The 25063-nt window shown below is 26.6% G+C and overlaps 1 protein-coding gene across 1 annotated transcript; it reads right to left on the bottom strand.

The window, feature by feature from the left end:
• Nucleotides 1-166: 166 nt before the first annotated feature.
• On the bottom strand, nt 167-25063 carry LOC112684079. Its single transcript, XM_025555388.1, has 12 exons — nt 24920-25063; nt 8787-8991; nt 8109-8220; nt 7953-8054; nt 7767-7883; nt 7557-7701; nt 2647-2766; nt 2429-2584; nt 2167-2372; nt 2010-2099; nt 1714-1933; nt 167-612 (listed from the first exon to the last, which is right to left on the bottom strand). Exons 1-12 carry the CDS (start codon nt 24957-24959, stop codon nt 434-436), a joined length of 1692 nt encoding a protein of 563 aa, XP_025411173.1. The 5' UTR covers nt 24960-25063; the 3' UTR covers nt 167-433.

The following is a 25063-nucleotide window of genomic DNA, read 5'->3' as shown; positions in this document are numbered from 1 at the left end:
TATATAATATTGGAAGAGAGCGAGTAAAAATTAAAAAATCGATTGCATATTTCTTCAAGAATACTACGCAAATGTTAAAATATTTAAATAAATAAGAAAACAATTAAAATATTATCTCAAGTAGTTATCTATATATGTATATAAAATATAATATATATACTTATATAGTGTGATTTATATAACGTTAAAAACTTGGAAACGTAATTACATATAATGTGTGTATAAGTATGTTATATTAAAAAAATTCACTGTATATATTATATATATATATTTATTTATATTAATGTAAAATCCGTTATTGCAAAAATCTGTTATTGCACGTTTGAAATAATGGTCCCGATCTCATTTGCGTAGCACTCCCATCAGACTTAAAATTAACAGTGATTGTATCATTTTTTAGTCATGAACCCTTTTAATAATTAATCTATAGGTCCTAAATGAAAAACGATCCTCGAAGTTTGGCTCTCAGAGGATGCGTATATTGAGTGTGGTGTATAACATTCACTGGTTGTTTTGTTAGATTTGCCAACATGCATGCCAATGACAATTCCAAAACTCGTATCAAACTTTGCATTATAAGCCAGCACCAGGGTCTGTCGTATGAGTAGACTCCTTTAAAAATAATTAGATATTATTGTTAGACAAATTATATTTTAGAATATTGTATATTTATGGTTAAGTAAGAAATTGGAACTCGTCCAATATGCTATCTACCGCACGTTTGATGATTTAGTATGCTATCTACCGTAAATATTTTAACTACTGTGTAGTTATGTATAAATATTTCTGATCGCTCCGAGGAATGATATTTTTCAGAACTTTATTCAATTCACCACCACAAATTTTTTGGTTTTTAATTTTTGTACCATGTTTGGTCGATTGGTAATAAACCGCATATGCTTAAACATTTTTTGCACATCTCTTAATTTAAATTCAAAATCATATGTCGATATAAATAACTCATAGTTGACAAACTCATAATAATTATTAATAAATAATAATAAATAAAACACATATAATATATACGAGTCACAAACACACACTAAATAGGTATAATATAAAGCTATACCTACTAACTTACCTAACCTACTAATGTTTAAATATAATACAATTTGGGGTTTTGTAAAAGCTTAATCATCTTAATTGCAAAATGGTAAAGTATATATAATATACAGCATACGGACATACGGTAGATATCATACTAAATTATCATAAAATTACGGTAGATAAAATATTTAAGGTAGATAGCATATTGGACGAATACCAATAAATTTAAGTCATTTTGGAAAGAAATCTAATTAATGAATAGAAGTTTTATTAATTTAATATTCCTATCATTAAATATATTATGAAAAGTTATTAAAAATATATTAAATTAAGCTTTAATTTTTCTTTTATATTGTTAAGTTTAAAAACGTTATTATTTTGATTATTAATAATATTCGAAGTCAATGTATTTGAATTTATACATTTAATATAATTTTAACAAAATTGTTCTTAAAGTTTTCAGATTTTCTTAAGTTGCAAGGTATGTAATTTGTTTAATACTCGCAACCTTATATATGAGGCGTAAGATGAGGAGCGAAAGAGTATTATCTTTCAATAATATCTAGTAGATTTTTGAAATTAAGGTTTTGTTATTGAACCAGAAAGATTTAAATATAAAATTTGAACAAATTTTAAAAAATCTTAAACATGATTATTAATACTCACCAATTAAATTAATATCTGTAGCGAAATTAAAAAAACATAATAACATTGCCAGTCCTGCACAGATATGAACAGTTTTTATCACATACACGATTTCTGATTTGGTAACAGTGACTTTTGAAGCACGTCTTCTAACATTTTCCATTTTGGCATCCCCTGTTCCATTACCTCGATTCACAAATGCTATATGATTTAATATCGTACTTAAATTCATTTCAGAACTCTAAAATAATTAAATAAAATGTTATACCGATATTATTTCAATTAATAAGGTTTAAAGTGTATGAATCAATACTAACTAAATCTGAAAAACTGCTTGAATGTCTGGTGGTAGGTCTTGTTTCTTGATCAGCTTGTCCGGTAGATTTGAGCCTAAAACTTCTTTGAGGCTGAAACAAAATATAACCATTAACAAATAGTTTCAATGGCGGAAAATTAATATAATATGTATCAAACTTGTAATGGAGTTAGTAATGATGACGAAGTTGTTGGTGAAGTATCATTTGTTGTACTCGATTCTCCCGTTTTTGGAAATTGCCATGATATTGATTTGGCAAAGCTCTTACGCCATGAACTTTCTTCGGGCTCTGTACTATCACTAGTGTTATTATTCGGACTTAATGCCAAAAATTGTTTACTGCCTTCCACACAACTTAGTCGCTCTAATCAAACAGTATACTTTGTAGTTGGTGTTTTATATTATACAATATAACATTACTTTGAATGATACTTTGAACTTCGCTTGATCTTCTGGAAGGTGTAGTTGGACTCAACAATGACCCAGATCTTTTTTGCCTTTGCACAAAACTACTAGCTCTTCGATTCATTCTATTGAAACTATTAGCTACTTCTGATGGTGCCGTTATCTTTACAGCTAAATAATAATATTAATTATATTAAATTAACTCTGAATGTTAGTATTTTTATCATAAATACTTGGTTTATCTTTGGAATCTGATTTTGATTGGTGTGGAACTAAAAGTGCCGGTACTAATGCCGCTGCCATTGAGGTAGCTAAATTGTTATATGGAGCTAATATTCCTAACTGCATTATACCTGTATAAAATAATTATTCATTTTTTGTTAATTATAGGTAATAATATATAGAATTTCTAAATCAATTTTAACTTCTAAATAGAGCAGTGGCGGGTTACCCTACAGGCAAAGTAATCAGATGATTGGAGCGGCAAATTTGTCGCACTTAGGAAAAAATATATTTACGAATATTGGCCATTAGGTTATTAACATTTAACTCACTGAAATCAGTTAACTTGGAACATGTTGTTGATCTATACAAATCTTTAATTGGTTAAGTGAGTGAAATAAGAACTAATGAAATGTTCCAAAAATTCATTGATAAAGCAAAAAAAATTAGAAAAGAAGAATATGAATTAGACAAAAAACGTCGTCTTACGCGATCCCTTTTATGCGATGAACTAGACGAATGTAGTTCTAGAGCAAATGAAGTGGTTTTTGACGGTAAAGATAAATTAAAAACTGTTTATTTTGCCGTATTGGATCAACTCAGAAAACAACTGGATATGAGGCATTCTGGGTATGAAAATATTTACGATAAATTCAAATTTTTGATCAACATAGACAAGTCGATTGATACTGATGATATTGTCCAAGGAGCCAAAAAATAACAACAATTTTATGAAACTGACATTGATGAAAACACATTTATACAAGAATGCATACATTTTAAAACTTATATGCAAAATGCAATAGAAAAAAAAACAACAAAATCAAAGTCTGTTTACATTTTTTAGAAATCAGAATTTAGAAGAACTATTTCCGAATGTTAGCATCACTTTAAGAATATACTCCTGTATGGCGGTTACCAACTGTTCGGCAGAAAGATTGTTTTCGTGTCTTAAAAGAACTAAAACGTATTTAAGATCTACTATTGGTGAAAATCGGTTAAATAATTTGGCTCTCCTGTGCATTGAATCGGAATTAGTGTCGGCAATTGACTTTCAAGACCTAATCAATACATTCGCTAACCTCAAAAGCCGAACTAAAATAATTTAATGTTAGACTATTGTATACAATTTAAAATAATAAAAAATAATTTATCTCAAACAATGTATTTCTATATGTATTTTGTTTTTTTTTTAAAAAAAGGTTGAAAATTAAACAGCGGCAAATGTCCTGCTTGTAGGCGGCAAATTGCTTAATCCGCCACTAAAATAGAGTGAATCTAAAACGATAAGTATATACAGTCGAGTCACGATAACTCGAAAAACTTGACAAATCGAATTGTGTTTTATTCCTCTAGAAAATTGTTCCCTTATAAATTAGTTTGATGTTTCCAAGTGCATTTTTAGCCCCCTTCAATTTCGAGTTACCACTGTACATTTAAATATATACTTATCTTAATTATTGTCTCTGCTTATAGTATTTTTGGGAAGTAGAGAAAAAAAATGTTTACACGATTCTCTGCATAAATCGGAATATGAATACAGAAAATAAGGCATTTTGAACATAAGGAGTTTCAAAGCTCTCTACAGTTTTTTAGAAAATGATAAAAAACAGTACAAAAATATACGAAAGTATTATACGTTATCGAACTCTACTTAGAAATGTATTTCAAACGCAATAAGTAGTTTTCGATTTGAAATTACAATATAACAACAAATTAATTAGGAATATTACCAGAGCTTGCTTATTGGGGAAGGGGGGTTGTAAAATGAGGTATTTGTCCAGGGCATCGTTCTAAAAATTTTTTTTTAAAAATATTTTGCATGGAAATCTCATAGAATAAAGATTGAAATGTGTGGATTGCCTAGCTAATGCGATTTATTGAAGCATGTAGTATGTGCACGGTATGGAAACCAGGATCCTTAGAAAGTTTATCTTATCGCATTTCTTAAATTGAATCAGTCATTATCCATGGATAATAAATAAAATAAATATTTTTAATTTCTACGCAGGGCCGGATCTAGGGGGGGGAAGTCGGGGATTTATCCCCGGGCGTAACATTTTAGAAGGTGTAATTTTCGTAATTATTAACAACTAATTTGATATTTTTAACTTCGTTAAATACTGATATTAGGTTAAAACTCAACAAGTACGATTGTATATTGATTATAAGAACACAATTTATTTGAGTATTTGTTTATTAGTCTATGGATAGGTCGTAATTTTAACATTTTACCCGGGCGTAAAAATTCCTAGTTCCATCTCTGTTTCTATGTCATTACATTATACACATATACAGTGGCGTGTACAGAAAACATTTTCGGGAAAGGCTACTATGGATAGAGTTAAATTACCACTGTTATCTAAGAATTACTAACGAGATACAGTAGGTACTTATCTACATTTAATTTACAGAATGTCCTAAAATGACGTTGGACGCAAATTCTACATAAGCATAAAATAAATAAATAAAATATTTATTCCTATTATCATTTGTATCGTTATGTAAACTATCCTTTCCTATTTTATATTTTATATTCTATTGTTGGTCTATAAGTTGCTTCCTTCCCTATTTTTGCAATGAAATCACCTAAGATGAATTTTGGCTTTCCGGTTGGTGATGTATCGTAAATCCTATGCAGTTCTTCGTAAAAGGCATTTTTTATTTTTTCACTTTTATTTTCAGTGGGAGCGTAGCAGTTAACTAGTAGTATGTTAAACCATTTACCTTTAAGCTCAATATAGCATATTCTATCATTTATCGGCTCAAATCTCACAACATTGGGCAGAATACTATTTTTAATTACAAAATGGTAGATATTACGTGGACATGTTAAGCCGGTCGAAAGACATTTTCTAAAACCAATTTTTATTTACAAAGAATTTAATAGTTTTAAAATGTGTGTTCTTATTTTATTTTTAGCAATACAAAAACACCATAACTTTCATAAAGTATTGCTCAGATCTTTACACCCATACTTCTTTTCTTGTAGCTCTTGTATTCTTATGGTACTTTGACATGTCTCATTTTAAAATTTTTTTTTAAAAAAAAAAAAGTCGACAGCAAAATTAGATTTTTAACTATCGCAAATTTGATTCAGACCAACAATAGCAAGTAAAAAAACTAAACCTTGAGGAAAATCTTGATAAGCAACGAAGTGCTTTAATCAAATAAGTTTTTTTTCCAAGTATTCCGAAGAGAGTTCAGAATGAATTGAAAATTATGAAGAAAAGTTAATATCAAAAAGTGATATAAAGCAACTTTGTTGTTTCAAAGAATGTGTGACTCAAAATAATACTGTGGTAGTTGAAAAATATAGTGGTTTATCAATTAATAATAAAATAATAAACGGAAGCAAAGAAGCAAATATTGATTTTAATGATCCAGCGTAGCGGCCACAGTCATTTACTCATAATATTCGAGTTGAAATTGTTTTTAATAATTCTAGAAAAATCGAAATTTATGGTAACTAGCCAAAAAATTAACAAAATAGGAAATTCAGTAAGAAACTGTTTTATAGAATATCGAAAAATGGTGAAAAAATAGCAAGAAATTTATTGTTGTATTCAAAACCATGTAATCGACTTTATTGTTTTTTAATTTACAATTAAAAATGTAAAACTCTGGTAGTTTAACTAATAATAGCATTTAAAATTGGACACATATAGCATTAAATCTAGAAAAACACGACATTTTTGATAATGTTAATTTAAAAGAAATAAATGATGAAAAGCAGTATTGAAAATATGTACTTAATCGAATTTTATCAGGAATTTTTTATTTTGCAAAACATAGTGATGCATTTCGGGGATCCTCGAATGTAATTTACATGGAACATAATAGTAAATTTTTAAACTTTATAGAGATGACGATACAATTTTATCCAGTTATTCAAGAACACGTTTGCCGGATAAAAAAAAATGAAACTTGTGACCATTATTTAAGTCACCAAATACAAGATGAACTGATTGAGCGCAAAAAATTCGTCAAAAGATATTAAAGAAGTCAAAATTTTACTATAATGATGGATTACACACCAGATGTTAATAGAGAAGAGCAACTTTCCAAAATTATTCGTATTTTAGATATTAATATTTATTTGGACGAATTTAGTAATCTTTTAAATGGTCTTTTAGACTTTTTAAAATAATTTTGAACGAATGGTTTTAAATCTTCAAAAATTAAAGCAAATTAAGAGAGATCATGAATATTGATAAAAAATTTAAAATGAAGCATCTTAGAAAGACAAATAGACGATTTGATTATAAAAATTCTGAAGAAATAAATGATGATCCAGAAAAAAATCCCGAAAATTTTATTTTAATGTAATTTTCGATGGAATTATATTGTAATTTAGTAAACGATTTAACCAACTTCAAATTTCTAATAACAATTTCAGTTTTTTATACAATATTGGCGAATTTCGAAAAATAAATAATGAAGACCTTATAAAGAATTGTTTAAATTTACAAAATTATTTAAGTGATGAAGATTTATATGACATACTTGCTTTTGAGTTTTGGAGTTTTTCAAAGCTCAAAATAATCAAAAATTATCCTTTTTTTAGGAAAATGAAAGGGGGGATTAATTTCTTAACCTTCCCTGGCTATGCCACTGATTGTCTCCCCCCAAAATAAGTATCCATTTACGTACTCGACGAAAGAATATAATGTATTAATAAAATAACTCATAAGAGTTTTTTATTAATCATTGATGTTTTGCAATATATTAACTTTTCAAAATTGTATTCACATTTTATAATATGTATTACCTACTAACTCATAGCTAATTTATAATATATAGTATATTAATTAATAATACAAGATTATCACTTGCATTGAGAAAAACGGAGCGAGACAAGTGACTTACACTCAGTCTTAGTAACAAACTTTTTTATATTTATTTTTAATGTTACACTTACCTTTGTGACGTGAATCAAAATTTTGTAAAACTGATTTCGGCATGCGCTTTACAAGTGTCATTACTTTTACTCCTAAGTAAAGAAAGAAACAACACAGCCAAATACCCCAAATGTGTAAAAGAATGCGCACAGCATTCCCTAAAACCTGTTTTTATAGTAATTTTAATTTTATAATTTTTTAAAACATGTTTTAACAATCCTATTATTTACCCATAATTTATAATCAACTGATGCAACTATATCTGCTGGCACCAGAACTCCAACAATTAATACAGTGACTGTCACTACAACTGATTTACGTCTCATATTTGAAGGTCCAGCTTGAAGCTATATTAAAAATATTATTATAACATTTTGTTTTTGTTCTTATATTATTACACTTTGAATTATACTGACTTGAGTTAACTGTAAATAAGCTAATAGTAATAAAGATAGAGCGGTCACTAAGCTGCATAAGCCCAGGTCCCATGTCAAATGTGTGACAACGGATGAAATATTCTGAAAAATAATGGGTTCAGTATACTTTCACACATTAAAGCGACAACGACTTACTCGTTTTGTATTATATGGGTCGACAAATAATACAAATGCTCTACAAATACCTGTAGCTAGCAATAACGCATTGATTGCTGCCATGTATGGTTTTTTATTAGATGTTTGTGATCTAAAATTAAAATTAATACAAATATAAGCAAACATGTAGTTTAAGAAATGCATATATAAACTGACAACTATGAGCAGATGCGTATCTACTAAAAATAAATTATGTTGTACCTTCTGGTCATTGAAATCTATATATTATTATAGAATAATTATTATAGAAACAAATATATTGATTGTTACGTTTCAAATTGACGTTCATTGGTTTTTATAAAGTAAATTATCTATGATTTGACTTAATTGGGCTTATTCGAGCTTAAAAAGAAGAGAAATTATCTTATTTTATTACTTTTATCCTTTATATTACAAAACATTATGATTTACTCATTTAAGCTACCTATTATTTTATTATTAATTGCGTAGTAATTTATATTCTTAGAGTTTATAAAATATATCATCATAACAATTGCTATAAATATTATGGACTAACATACTTTAATTCTATTTTATTTTTTTGCTATCAATATGTTATTTTATAATGATTATAAGTGTGTATTATTATTATTCTGTATATATTGTGAAAAATGTAATTGTTATGTAGGTATAGAGTATAATATACTAAAAATTTACCTGATGTTTAGTATTGAAAAAACAGCATAAAACGACAAAATGAAAAAAAGGCAAGCAAATCCGTATGAATGTATATTAAATGTCCATATAAGTTGTTCAACACACACATTATCCCACGAAGGATGGGGTGAATGATCTGATGAATCACTTAAGTTGCATTTCTTCCACATTTTATTTTTACACTCTTCTGGATTCTTAACGCATTCTAAAATTGTTAAAAGTTGTATTAGCATAAGCAAAATATAATTTTGTCAATAAATTATTTTTTTACATCTAATTTAGAATTTTCAGTAAGAAATGTATTTTTGTAATAAAATAATAAAAATATAGATAAAACTTAATCATTGCAATCAATAAGAAGTATTTGGCGCTCAGTTTAATATAATATTTATAGTTTGTCAACAATATTTAGAGAAGAAAAATGTATTAATAATGTATTCGTAAAGATATACGAATAAATACTATAAATATTCATTATTCATAAAGTAATTAAAAATAATCAAGTTTAAAATAATATACGATTATAATATATATTTATTTTATACTAATTTTAAAGTTAAATTTACATTTTAAAAAGTCTATTAAAAATGTATAAATACCGAAACACAAAGTTCAAAAGTATCAATCACTTGTATGTAATAAGTACCTATATAAAAATAATTTAATACATGATAATATTTAACATTTATCTAAATATTTATACATTGTTTTTAAATGTTTAATAATTTTTTTTAATGTTTTTGAAAATATTGAGAAATCCATTCATATATTTATAATTGTGATATTATTATTGTGTATTTAAAATATAATCGATATGAGCAATAACATGAAATTTTTGGAAATTCATTTTTACCCTGAAGTATGTAAAGAGATATATATATTCTATCATTCCAAATCAATGTGCATAGTACAGTACAGTCGTTGCCAGATAAATTGAGACGGGGGCAGCGGCGCTTTTCATGAAGTGTAGCCCAAACTAGTCGCTGGTAGTGTGATGCAAAGGTCACACAGTCGGCTACGACGCGCGCAGTCACTAGTTCGAATCCGGTGTGTTTCGACCACGCGGCGCACTTAAGTCGCATCAACAATTTGATAACCAATGACAATATTAATTATTAATAGATATGGACATTATGGAATATACTAATATAGATGGATATTTACTCATTCGTGGCATTTTGTGTTCGTGTTCTTTTATACTGAAAACGTACGCTATAAAATAGTTTTTTTATAATGAGTTCGGAAATCAAAAATCGTAAAGCTCACAGTCAAGCTAGGGAAATAATTTGGAATTAATATCGTAAAATAATTTTTGTAATAATTGTTGGTTTATTGACGTATTTTCGGTAGTAATATTGAAATACGGAGAACCACTGGTTTTCCGTTATTGCGTCGCCGCCGTTTTAATATATCTGGCAACGACTGTACATATATGTTGCTTTTTTCAAGAATAATTTTGTTTTAGTTTTCAAGAAAAATATACAATCTATATTATAAACACAATAAGTATATATGATACTATAAAGAGAAAGAGAGAACAAGAGAAAGGAATATGAGTTAATTTGAAAAATATAAGTAACACCGCAATAACACTTCCTAAAGTTAATAATACATCATATTCATCTAAAATTAATCATATAACAGAGTATGGCTGTATATGCTTAAGAGTAACGTAATACATTTAAATTGTAGGTAAGTATACCTTAGAAAAAGATAATATTTGGTTGTAAAGAATTAATTTATTAGTTCATTTTTTTTATGAGTATATTTATGTTCAATGATTTGTATGTTTGTCGAAAATAAATTATATAGAAATGCAATTAGTAAAATAAACAAATAGAAGATAATATATAATTAAATAGTTCATATACATAAATAAATAAATAAATATTTAGCCTGGAAAATTTTTATGTTAAATAAAATCATAAAAATTCGTACATTACAAATGTGATAATATACCAGGCTTTGTATTTATTTATTTATTTCTATATTTAATTAAATTATTTATATATTAATTTACAAGTATTAATAATTTACTAATTTTTGTTTTATCTTATTACTTTATCATAAATAGAAATTAGGTATTGAAAAAGATCGATGCACTAGAAAAATATATTTCAAATCTATAAAAATGTTTTATGGGTACAATTATACTATACTTATAACGGTATAACATAACCAGAATTATACTATAGTTATACAAGTTTAATTCTGTATATGAATATACTCAATACACTTAAATTAATTTAAATGAGTTTTAAACAATTAAAAAAAAATATTTTCATTAATTATTCATACATTACATTTTAATTAATATTGGATAATTATAAAACGGTTCAATTGATTTGTATCAAATACACAAAGTAATATAAAGTCTTTATAGAGAAGCCATACACAGTTGTTTAAATTAATTGTACAAAATGATTACATAAAGTAATTTTGTCACGTGTATTTGTATTATTCTTTTGTTTAATTGGCATGGGACAATTATTTGGGTTCAGCAGGCTTAAAAAAACCACATAATACAGTTACGTAATCGATCTCGTATAAGTATGACATTAATGGTAGATATTGTTTTCCTTTAAGAAGCTATATCATAACCACATAATATATATAAATATAATTTTAAGTTTAAAAAAAAAAATGTTTTTATTAATAAATTATTAACTATATTATTTTCATAAATATATATTTATGATTATGCATCATGTATACTTTTTAAGACCCAATTTGGGATATCGATCAAAGAGTCAAATAAATAACTACTTAATTTATAAAAGGAGCTGAGATATCAATATCGATATCTACTCGCAAGAATAATTCTAAAAGACTCTATTGGTGGACACCAGAATAAGATCAAGAAAGATAACTAGGAAAAATAAATAAGAAAAAAAAAACATGTTGGTTAGGGTAAAAAAAGACATTATTCTCTTTATTATAAAAAGGTGATTAAAAGAAGATAGTGAAGGGAATCAGTAACTTTTACTACCGACTATTGGCGATTTATACAGCAGAACTATGGAAACTTTAAGAAAATTGGAAAAAATTGATAATGACAACTTTAAGTTATGTTAGGTGTTGGCTCATCAACTGTAATTTCGAAGTAGAAAGAGTCCACCATATTAAAATTCCTCGTAAAGCAGTACGGATCACATATTTGACTGCAAAACTAACTAACATAACCATATGGTTAAATACAAGAAGAGAGAAAGAAAGAGCGAGAGAGAGAGAGAGAGAGAGAGTGAGAGTGAAATATATTTTTTTATATACTTCTTAATACTATAAATAAATGTGTGGAACATTTATAAGTCAACAGGAAATAAATATAATACTTATTAATGTCAAATAATGAGTTAATGATGATTAAATAAAAATTATAATGATGGTAAAATAAAAGTAATACAGTATTGAAATATTTTATTCTTGAATTTTACATTACTTTTATTGTTATTAAAAATTTGTAAATATAAAAATATATTTAGTATCAGATTAATTACATACAATAACAATTCAATGAAATTTATTTGAATACATTTAATATCATGTTATTTAAAATTATTCTAGTTAAAAGAAGATAAAATAATTGAAAGAAATCGAGAAGAATTGATAACTGTGAGTTAAAACTGACTATATATAATTTTATCAATGTAAAAATGGTCTGTAATGGTTTTTATATTACAGAAGGGAAATAAAAGATGAAAAATATAAAAATAATACTGATTTATTGTGTTGGAAAGTGTGATGAAAATAATTGAATAAATTAAAGTAGTAAAGATAAAGGTGTAATACATTTTAAGATGAGGAAATAAATTCTTTTTTTTTTGATTTATTTGGTAAACACTATTACACTGAGTATTACTAACTAAAAATTAGTCTTTATTTATTTTTGGACATTAAAAATTCTTGGAAATTTCTTTAAATTCTATCAAATTGTTTCAAACGTTTTATATAGTATTAAAATAAATGCGACAGTAATAATTTGTTCTAAATTTGTATGCGCTTAATTAATTATGTATTTATTAATTAATACAAGTAACAACACTTATGTCTAAGATTTAGCTCCGGTTATCCTAAAATAAGAATAATACAACCGAATTAGGTCAGTAAAATTTGTGTACCGATGAGAAATACGAGTATAATACCGAAGACATTTGGTTGAAACTAGTTGAATTAGTTCTATTAACTTAATTCTGAAAGTCGCTTTTTTCTTCTTTCCCTGTTTTCTTATTCACATAATTATTCATATAAAACTCTATAAAATTAATATTCACAATTTAAATATAAAACAAAACACCACTTATCCATTTGAATTTATGTTACTTCAGTGACTCGTAAAATGTTCAAATTGTAAAAAACTCATGTATTCTAGTGTTAACATTAAAGTGCCTTAGGTAGTATTAAGAAGTACTTTTAAAAGTTTTAAGACAACAAAGTATCAAATACTAAGAATAAAAAGAATCGGATGGGCCTCACTCTGTTGTACAGTAGGGGGTGGACTGCACCTCGTTTATAGGATAGGTAACTACAATGGATTTGTTAAATTTGAATCCAATGATAGGTATCATTGTATACGAATAATGATTTTGAACTGAGATGATTTGTTAGATATATATATATATATAGAAAAAATATTATATATATATTATTATTATTATTATATTATAATAATCTTATATATAGAAATCAGTCTTCCAAAAATTTTTTATTTGGATATAATTTCTGTATAAATATCCTATATAACTATATTTAATTAACAAAAAATGAGTCAAAACAGCTCTTATTATTTTATTAGGAAAAATCGAATATTTCAAATGCCAATAAGTTTGATTTTTGACTAGCCAAAGTACTAGCTATATTCATTTTCCTTTCAGAAAAGTTGCTGTTTAAGAAAATCGAAGTATTTTTACTGCCCCAAAATGTGATGATAGACACAAAAATAAAAAAATAAAAAATTAAAAACACACATCATTGTAAAACCAATAGATTCCATCACTCCGTTCAGAATCTAAAAATACTAAAAAGTGATTGTATAATACATATTATTATTTACATCTACATATTAAATGGGCATAGAGTGCAAAAAACTTATAATTTAGTCTTCATAATTTTAAATTATACACTGACAGCTATTGAAACGTCTTACATAAATCTTACATATTCATTAAAAATATAAAATTTAAGTGATAAATTACATCCATGATATCAGAATAAGTTGTGGATTTCTTATTGTGATTCTTTGGAAAATTCGACTGAGGTTATTTTAATAGAATCTATTTTTACTGTGGGTGTTTTCAATTTTAACTCATGTATGATTACGCAACATTTTCAAATACACATGACAAAATTATAATTATTGGTTATTGAATCTACTGTTCTACACTATAACGAAATTATTCTATCAAAGAATTTGTGGAATAATTTATGAATTTATATGCATTTGTAAGTAATTTATTTGAGGAATTATTTAAATAAACATTAACATGAACTTATTTTTACTAAAGAATATTATTTTGCTAGTTTCAAAATAATCCCACGACGATGAACTTATATTATTATATATTGCGCTGTATATTCTTTATTTATGATGTGCGAATAAATAAATCAAGAAATTATATATTTTATCAATAATATTGTTTTTATTCTAATACCTAATTTTCCATTAATAAATAAAATTAAATGATGAATTTTTTATTTGAAATCAATCGTATTCGTACTTTAAAATATAGTAATACTCCAGGCTGAGCATTTTTTTTTTTTTATTTGTTTTTATAAATAAACTAATTCTTTATTTTTTTTTTTAACTAATTCTTTATTTATTTATATACATTGTAGAATTATGATGTAAATGTTTTGGAGCCAGGGGTCCATTAAAATAATCAGAGGTAGTAGTTTCTACCCATAAACCTTCTAGTGTGCATCACTGCCTATACATATTATAATAATTATTGTATTAAAAATATTATTTTAGAAATAAATTTAAATTAACTTCAAATCAAAACATGCATTTGTTTAAAGATGAGTTTGCAATTTTAATTTACCTATAATATCTGAACACTTGTAGTTTTTTATTTTGTTTTAATAAACTGTTATAATAATTATTACCAATATCACTTTTATTAGGAAATTGATTAGTTAAGTTACCTTTACTTTTAATTAAAATATACTTTTGAATTTTTATATATTTTATAATAATTGACAATTGTGTGTTAACAGTAAACAAATGTAAATATTATTGTTTATTATAATGTGTTATATAATAAGTTATATAATTTAAAACAAATTATGGTCTTATTATAAAATATTGTTATATCATTTCTTACCGTTAAATATATTTAGCATAATAACGTCTAGGGTTTTCAATAAGGATTTTTTTTTCGAGTATAAGACATTATTACAAAATTAGAGTAAAAATAAATTTATAGCTGAGAGTATAAAATTAATTTGGTATATTTATTAATTTGTAAACACTGAATTGGTAAGGAGTACTGTTCAAAAACCTTCTTTCGAGTAGGTACGCTTCAATCATTTTTAAATTATGAAGTGCATAAAACAGAACACTGAGATTATTAGATACTTGTACAGTCCCTTTATTTTTCCAACACACAAATTTAAGTGTAATATATATATTGAAGTCCTTGCAATTTATGTTTACATGTGTAAGTTGAACTGAAAATATTGGTAATTAATATTATATAGAAAGTCAATAAATTATTTTAACATTTGATAAATATTATATTATACTTAAAGGTTCAAATGATATATTTTTTAATAAGAACACAAATTATACTGGCTTCTTTAGTATTATAAATAAATTTAGTTTTATATTAGCATAGGAATCGCAGTCATTATATGTAGTGTGTTGTATTCAAAGACGGTGCGAGAGGGTGGGCATAGGGGAAGTTGCCCAGGGCCCCGCACCTTAAATTATAATTAAGGCCCCATGGTTCTGATTTAACTGAACTTAAAATATTTTATTAATATAAATTATAAGACCCAACATTTATTTTGCCCAGAGCCTCGCAAACTCGAGCACCGTCACTGGTTGTATTAATGTTTTCTGTAAAGATTCTATCAAATGCATTATACAGGTTCTAGATATTCATCATTTATAATAAATATATCTTGTATTTAATTTATTGTTTATTATGAAAGTTATTTATGTTAATGATTAAAAATAATTGTATAACTGTTTACTACAGACGAAGGAAAAAAATATGTATGTGTTTGTATAATATTGCTTATTTCCTATAAATATCTAACCTATTGTTTTGTTTCAGTAGTAATTGCTATCGTATAGTTATCATCAAGTTGGTACGAAATTATTAAATATACTCATCTAATAATATAAATATAATAAAATATTTCCCAAAAAATAATGATTTAGTTATGATATTTGTGTTGGCGTAGGAAAAGTGGCACTCCCATCTCCCAGTGTACCTCAATCAGTACACTGCAGTAGCCGTACCCTGACCTTAAGTGGTTGGGGATGTCTGGTTTTCCAGGTTGGGGGTTGAGTGCAGGGCTAACAACCCTGCCTCTTAAAAATGTTTTATTCAGGATTCTAAGAACACGCCTCGGACTAGATTTAATGGAAAAAGATATGGAAACGGAAACCTGGAACTCACTTTTGGAACTTGGAACGTACGAACACTTTACAATTCCGGAGCTGTACAAAGTATGATCAAGGAAGTAGAAAAATATGGTTTAGGAGTACTTAGTGGCTCTGCAGGAAATAAGATGGAAGGAAGCAGGAAGTATTGACATGGGCAATATGACAATCCTTTTTGGTGAGTGTGATGAAAGAGGACAATTCAGAATTGGTTTTGCGGTACGTAAAACTATAGTACCAACGATAAAAGATTTTAGAGTAATTAACCTAAGACTAGCGTTATTAAAAATAGAGACTAAATGGTTCGATATCGTATTCATTAACGTACACGTGCCCACGGAGGACAAATCACTACAAGAAAAAGAAGATTTTTATACTGAGATAGAATTACTACTAGGAGGGATTAGTAATAGCAAAATAAAAATTGTACTAGGAGACATGAATGCTAAAATAAGGAATGAGAAATCATTTAGACCAATTAATGGTACCCACAGTTTAAATGACACGACTAATGACAATGGCACAAAACTTGTAGATTTGGCCATAGGGAAAGGTCTTAGAGTTAAGAGTACAATGTTCCCACCTAAGAACACACATAAAGGGACTTGGATATAACCTGATGGTAGGTACGTAAACCAAAAAGACCATATATTGATAAATGAGAGATTTTCCTACAACATAACGGATGTAAGAACATAGAGGGGAGCTGACTGCAACCCTGACCATTTTCTAGTAGCTAATAACTTTAAAGTTAAGCTAAAAACAATGAGTAGAAATATGAGATCGAAAATTGTCAGGTATGATGTAGAGAAACTCAAGAACAATGGGAAATTTAGAGAGTTTCAAGAGAACATACAGAAAATTGTGAGAGTTAACTCAAACCCTGAAACAATAGATGAAACCTAAAACATAACAGTGGGTCAGTACGAGTTCAAAAAAGTGGAAGATTTCAAATACCTGAGTATGAGAAAATACCAGGTATGACCTGATTATTCTGTAACGCAGAAGAATGAATGTCAAGTTGAAATTCAACAAAGAATAAAAATGGGAAATAAATGCTTCTTTGCACTAAGCAAACTACTAAGCTCGAAAGTCCTATCTAAAGATGTTAAAACTCAGCTATACCCGACAATCATAAGACCAATAGTCATGTATGGTTTACAATTTTGGACGTTACGAAGGACTGAAGAGGACAAATTAGCGATTTATGAGAGGAAGGTACTTCGCAAAATATATGGACGTAAAATAAGCCATGTATGTAGAAAGTAAGATTCAATGGTTCAAAAGTACTCTAAGAAAATCCAAGGAGAAAAAGACCACTGGGTAGACCAAGGCTACAACGCTGAGAAGATGGAATTAAAAAAAATTTCCTAAGTGCTAGATGAGTGGACTACGAATACATGGATTGGAAGGAGGTAACGGAGAATAAAGAAGAATGAGGGAAGATTTGTTCTATGGCGAGATGGTCTCAAAGGCCTTAAAAAAAAAAAAAAAAATGATATTTGTATGTATTTCTATCATAGAAATTCTATGTATGTATATCTTATAAACTATAACTTATAGAATATTAAAATTAAAATTAAAGTAGATGTATAAAGCCTATTAATTACATATAGGTATGACTTATATTATCATGATAAATTGCTAAATTGCAAAATTTCACGTTCTTTTGAAAGCATAAAAATTATGATGAATTTCGTTTTCATTATAATATTATATTATTCTTGATAACATTTTGCACTCGTATTACAATGTTTATAAATAAATTATAGGAACCAGTGGCGTAACAATCATATGTCAATGTGAGGGTGTTGCCCTGGGACTCTAGAGGATAGGGAGGTTTCAGGTCCTCAAACATTTCTGAGACTATAATTCCTTAAAATAATTGAAAATAATGATGTATTTAACATTAAATTCGCAAATCTTACGTCGTAATTTCAGCTGTAAGAAATATTAATATAGAATAGTAATTCACGCAATATGCAATATGGTTTTATTGTAAAAAACTGGATTGCTCCTTTTTGTTTTGTATATCTATTCATTATCGATTAATTATTTTCATTTATCGTTCTTAATAAGTATTCACATTTAAAAAAGACAGTATGATGTGTTTACTTTGTTTTCGTACTAAGATAAAATTAATTATAAAGCCTAGTATTCTTACTACACCGGGACTCATTCCTATATAGTTTCACTTCTGGTAGAAACAAATATTTATTGATAGTTTTATAATATATAAAACTGTTTGGTTACATCATTAATTGTAAATAATATTATTTATAGTCAATGGTTGTTCCATAATATATTATAAATACCTATATATCTACATACATGACATAAGTATGTATTTGACATTTTATTAGTTTTTTAATAAATGTAGTCTACAGATGCTTTAGTTTTTATGACACGTGTTTTTTTTTACTGTATTATGTTATGCAACAGATAATTCTTATAACATGTATTGTAAAAATTATTTAAATACAAAAAGATAAAAAATTACAACAATTATAATAAATATATACCTTAACTGGAATTATTTATTTAAATATTAATACTATTATTTATAATGTATCTATGGAGGTACTAGTGCTCTGCATGGTCCGTTATTTTCAGGACCAGACCGGACTTCAAATTTTACCGAAGGGGACCGAAGTCGGACCGGACCACACTTAAACGTTTATCAAAGGCCAAAATTGAACCTACATATTATATTTAAACCGGACCGGACCAGTAATTAAATAACATTTAAAAAAATAGATTGTGAATCAGACTTTCGGTTCGATCTTATAACATTTTGTACCGTTTATAGACCAGTCCGTAAGGTTCAGTCTATATAACCATAACCATAAGATACGTTTAGTATTACATTGGACCGGAATACCCAACCTTATAAATAAATATTTACCTAAAGTTGTAGGTTTTTTTTCGTTTTTTTTGGTTTACATAATAATATTTGTAATTCGATTTAAAATTTTTTTTTTATATTTTTTATTTAAAAGTTTTCCTGACAAAATCAACTAAACTTAGGTATAATGTACATTATTTTTAGCTATTTATAAAAGCGATATTCACATAATATATAGTAGACAATTAGGTTAAAAAATTAGCGATACACATTTATAGATTTAAGATAGTGTTACAAGCAATGAATGATCTGCAAATAGTATTTTCATTGAAAATAATCTAATTTAGGACGTCATAAGGACGACCACGTTTTAGTCGTCGATTGATGGGGCCGACATTTAACCCGTAATGTTGTGGACCGCTTGCTTTGCGTAGATGACAGAAGAAGCTTGCCGATAGAACCTTTATGTAGTTCTTAATTGTTGGTAAATTGAAGTCGGTGTGCAGCGCATCGTTACGAACAAACCAAGGGGCGTTTGAAATCACACGGAGGACTTTGGATTGAAGAACTTGGATTTTAATTATGTGGGTTGACGCGCATTGGCCCCAGACAGGGACAGCGTATAGCAATAGAGGACGAATGATTTGTTTGTATAGTAGTAATGAACACTTCCAGCTCAGTGATGTTTGCCGATTTATTAATGGGTATATCATTTTTAATCGTTAATATCCTTGTTGTACTTTGGAAGATATATGTGGGTTCCAGGTAAGTTTTTTGTCCAAAATAACTCCAAGATATTTTATATTATGAGACCATGGAATATTTTGTCCGTTGATTTTTAAGGAATTATAATTAGTAGGTCTACGAAGTGTGAATATAACTGCTGTGCTTTTAGCCGGATTGAGAATGATTTTCCATTTTTGCGCCCATTTTAGAATTTTGTCAAGATGAGTTTGAATGTTTGCTGTTACATTTTCGATTTTATCGGAACTAGAATAAATGACACTATCGTCCGCATATAAGGCTATTTCCGTGTTCGTCGATGTAGGAAAATCTGATATGTAAAGGTTAAAAAGTATTGGAGATATTTTTGAGCCTTGTGGTACTCCTGCATTAATTTGTTTTACGTCCGATTTAGTGCCATCTATTTGAACGGTGAAACTACGAGAGTGGAGAAAAGATTTGATTATGTTGAAGATAACAGTGGGTGTGTTAAGGCATTTTAATTTATAAAGCAGTCCATCATGTGACCATGTCGACCATGTGACCATGTGACCATGTCCAGACCTTGTCGAACGTTTTAGCAATGTCAAGAAAGGCCGCTCCAGTGTGTTCTTTTTTTTCGAACCCGTTGCTTATGTGCTCTGTTTTATGTTGCTCGATTTTAAATAATGCATTTGATCCGAGAACTGGACCCGAACTACTCCTAAAAATTATAAAACCGGACCAAACCGACTATTCAATAATTTTTGTATGTTAGGACCGTACAAGACCGGACCGGACTGATTAGGATCGGACCATCCAGAGCACTAGTAGCTATTAATATTTATAAATTTAATTTTAAAAATATTTAGTTTATACTATATTTGATTTAACTCTGTACAAAATATAAAACTCTTTAATAAACATAAAAACATATTAGTATATATTTGTATATAGTATTAGTTCAATTAAAGCATTGTAGAATTAAGCAGACCCTATTTTTTAGTGAATCCCGACACAAAATCTGTATTCCGAAATGGAAATGTCCACTATGAATTCAAGAAGTGTGTACCTACTAAATAATTATAAATAGGACTACTATGAAGGTGTCTTTTAGGAAGTCAGTTTAAGCAAGACAGTTGATGAGGGCTTAAATTTACCTATTAAATTTTGAATTATATGTCGCACATTAAAATAAGTACATTTGTAAATAGTTTTCAGACATAAGTATATTTTCAGTTTAAAAAATAATAACAGATTGGTAGTTACCTAATTATAATGTGCAATTTGATTGATAAAAAAGAACTATTACTAAAAATTATTACTGATATTGTACTAAAAATTATAATCATATGGAAGTAAGGTAGAGAGATGCTCTGTTTCATATTATTGTATATTAAAAAATGTGTATATAGTAAACCCAAATATAGGAATATTATTTTTTTTATATAACATAAAACCATAAATTATACAACACGTTATTGTCACTTTTATAATAAATGTAAGTTAGCAACATATAACTATATAATTACTTTTAAAGAAGATGAGTAAAATTAGTGAATTATGTTATCCTTTAAATTATCTGAATTGAATTTTATTTCACATGATGTTTTTATTAAATACAAAAATAGTGCAGAAGTTTCGTAAGTTTAATAACAAATATATAAAATAATTTAATAGTATTATGTATATTTTGTTTAAAAGCCTTTTTATAGGAAGTAATAAGTCAAGAGTTTAATGTAGAAAAGTGTCGAAGATTGTGAAAGATTGGAGACAAAAATGAGAAGAGATATTGATAAAGATAAAAATTGTAACAAAAAGTTGATGTTTAGCAAAAACGCATATTATCATTGACTAAATAATTCTTAGTAATAATTATACTCTATTATTATTAGAATTTTTCCATAATTTATAATATTATTAAATATTTTTGAAGAAGAAAAGAAATTTAATAGCTGATTAACATATTGAGATGACTCTTTTATTGAGATTCAATAGGTATTTTGATTAACCTGTCCATTTTATTGTTTTATTTGTTTAGATTTTAATAAAATTAAATAATAATATAAATTTATTTTTATGTTTTGTATCAAGTTAAATTAAGTTAACGATATTTTTTAACTTAATTTTTAACTTAATTGATGTAAATCTCGTGTGCATAAACTTAATTGAACATGAATTCAATTAACTTAACTGAGTTAAAAAATATCATTAACTTGCCTAGTCTTGGGTATAGATATTAAAATTGTTTTTATCTAATTGAGTCAATATAATTAAAATCATAGAAAATTATATTTAAAATTAATAAGCTATAATAGAAACAACATTTTTTAAATTAAATAAGTCATAATACTTTTAATTAGCTTACCCGGTTAACTTCATACTACCTAACAGTCAATAAATGTAGTGATACCTTTTAGTTAAACTTAATTTATGATTTTAATTAATGTAATAAAATTAATACAAAATATGTATTGAGGAATAATGTAATCAATATTTTTTTTTTTATTTATTATTAATTTTTACTAGAATAATACTATACAAAAAAGTATTACTTAATTTAGACGCATCTTAATTTTTAACTGATAACATCAAAGGAGCATATGCCAGATTTTAATCCGTCACAGGAAATAAATTTAATTTTTATAAAAATTGATAAATTATAACTTCATATTAATTATATTGTTAGTTAATTTACTTAACGTAAAATTATTAATCAAACATAAATTCTAAAACCTAATTGTATCAAAAATATAAGCACTCATTAACTCCATGGCTTCATATTAAAAATAACTCTTAACCTCTTTGTCTATTAAGGTTCTATATGTATTGATAAAAAAAAGGTAATAAGAACACGTAAACAAAGGTAGTATTGATTTTTTATAACTTAAGGTTTACATAATATATTGATATTGATTTCTTATTGGTAGTTTTATTTTTTAATGTACAATATGATGGTCGATTAACTTGATATATGTCATATTTATGCCAAAACCATACATAATAACTTTCAAACATTTTGTTAGAAACATATATATTTTTCAAATCCTTTTTAAAAATAAGTGATGTACTCTTTATTATGCTATATTATTGTTGAAAGCAGAATATTTTAACATTAATTATTAGTCAATATTTTTAATTTGTATTTTATGTTTTGTTAATAATGTAATTTTAATTAGTTTCAGTAAAGTTCTATAAGAACTTATAGGTTTAAACTATATATTCATATTTTCAATTTGGTTTGTTATTCAAATATAAAATATAATTTTTCTCATCACTTACTCTCATAATTATAGATTTTCAATGTATAATTCCTTCGTTGTTTACTATATTATATAAAAGGGGAATAATTTTAAAAATTAATAAATGGTTTTTTTTTCAAATTTTCCGTTTGAAATAAACAATACTAATCGTATCTCTGAATGGCTATCGTTTTATCTTCAGTATTAAGCTACTTCTAAGCTACTGATCATGGTAAATTATTTGCCTAGCATATATTATTGCATGTACAAATTGTAGTTTTCATTTGGAAAATTAATTTATTAATAAACGTATGTCGTTTTAAACGATTAAAAATTATATTACTTTTATAAAATTACCCTTGAGTAAATATTAGACAATATAATATCATTTTTCTTATTTTATATGTAATCAAATTATAGGATTCATAATAATACACGCATAAAATTTCTGTATATATTAAATAATTAACTGTCTCGATTAAGAATTCTAGAGTAAGATGACTATAAAATGATCAACACTTAAATCCTATAATTCAATGAATAGTTAGAGAAATATTTATAACTATTGTAATAAGTGAATTTGAATGGGGTTAATAATTTGTTTTTATTTTATATTTTATACACTGACTAAAATGTAAAAGTTATTTTAAAAAATAGTGATAATTTTGTAATCGTGGTTAAAATAGGAATGAAATAATAGTAAGTACTTATAACCATATATTTGTAATTTTAAGTTGATTCACACTTTGCATAGAAACTTATCTACAAATTAATTTAGATTATTAAAATTTATAATTTTTATTTAAAGGAATTTAGTAGAATTTAAGTGTTCCATAAACCCTTAATACTTTTTAATAAAATAATTTTTGGACATTCACATTTTACAAAGTTACGAATAGATCACTGTAGTTTTGGCCAGAAATACATTTAAATATACTACTTAAATTTTTTATGTTTAATTTTAACTTAATTATTTATTTTTAATATTAATTATATGGGTTTACAATGCTCGATATATTTTATAAATGATTATAAGTATTTGTGGTGAAATTTATTAAAATTATCACAATATTAAAATTATAAACTCCTAATATTAATTTCATATTATTTTTTTAGTGAATAATGAATTATAAAAATGAAACAAAATATTTTATACTGCTCAAAATACGATATTAATTTGTTAACACATACATAATGTATATACTATGCATATACTGTGTATATACTAATGTATACTATATATGTGTTATATGAACATTATTAATAAAACACTATAATTAGTGTAAGAGTATTTACAAAATTTAACCAATAATAAAATTAACGAATAGTAATGATAGTAAAATTGCATTGAAACCTAAAATATACTCTTACTGAAACAACTTAAAAATGTACGGCAAAGTACAATCAACACTACCTACACAAATCGTTCTGAAAACAATAAAAAGGTTTGTGAACAAAAGTTTATTATTATATTAACGCTAAATATGTACGTATATAATACAGAAAATATTGTTCTAGAGGTTAAAATAAATGTGAATATTATTACTTAAGATACGTGAATCAGAGAAGAAAAAGGACGTCGAGATGTATTGTTGATTCGCAACTGACCTGGATTCGTTTTGGAAACACGGATAAAACATTGGAATATTTTTTGTACGACGAGCGATGTACGTATTATAATTACGTGTATATGAATACAGAAATTACCCTATCGACGGTTACCGATTACGCTTACCTTGGCCATGCCGCTGTGTGCCATTGTAGCCCTGCTGCATGATGGAACACCGGCGATTACATAAGTGTTACTATAAATAGGCAGTAAGTGTGCTCCGATAGTCTACATCAATGTTTTGCAGCAGCTTTGGTCATGGTACCCCGG

Source organism: Sipha flava, unplaced genomic scaffold (assembly GCF_003268045.1).
Source record: "Sipha flava isolate LNK unplaced genomic scaffold, YSA_version1 240_pilon_pilon, whole genome shotgun sequence".
NCBI lineage: Eukaryota > Metazoa > Arthropoda > Insecta > Hemiptera > Aphididae > Sipha > Sipha flava.
This window is presented reverse-complemented; position numbering and strand designations above follow the sequence as displayed.

What these genes read in the sequence shown, in the direction of transcription:
- LOC112684079 (XM_025555388.1), bottom strand. Translation starts at nt 24,959, where the DNA reads ATGCAGCAGGGCTACAATGGCACACAGCGGCATGGCCAAG. An exon ending in CACACAGCGGCATGGCCAAG is followed by an intron (nt 8,992 to 24,919) that starts GTAAGCGTAATC and finishes TAACAATTTTAG; the next exon opens with AATGCGTTAAGAATCCAGAA. An exon ending in AGTTCAAAGTATCATTCAAA is followed by an intron (nt 2,373 to 2,428) that starts GTAATGTTATAT and finishes CTGTTTGATTAG; the next exon opens with AGCGACTAAGTTGTGTGGAA.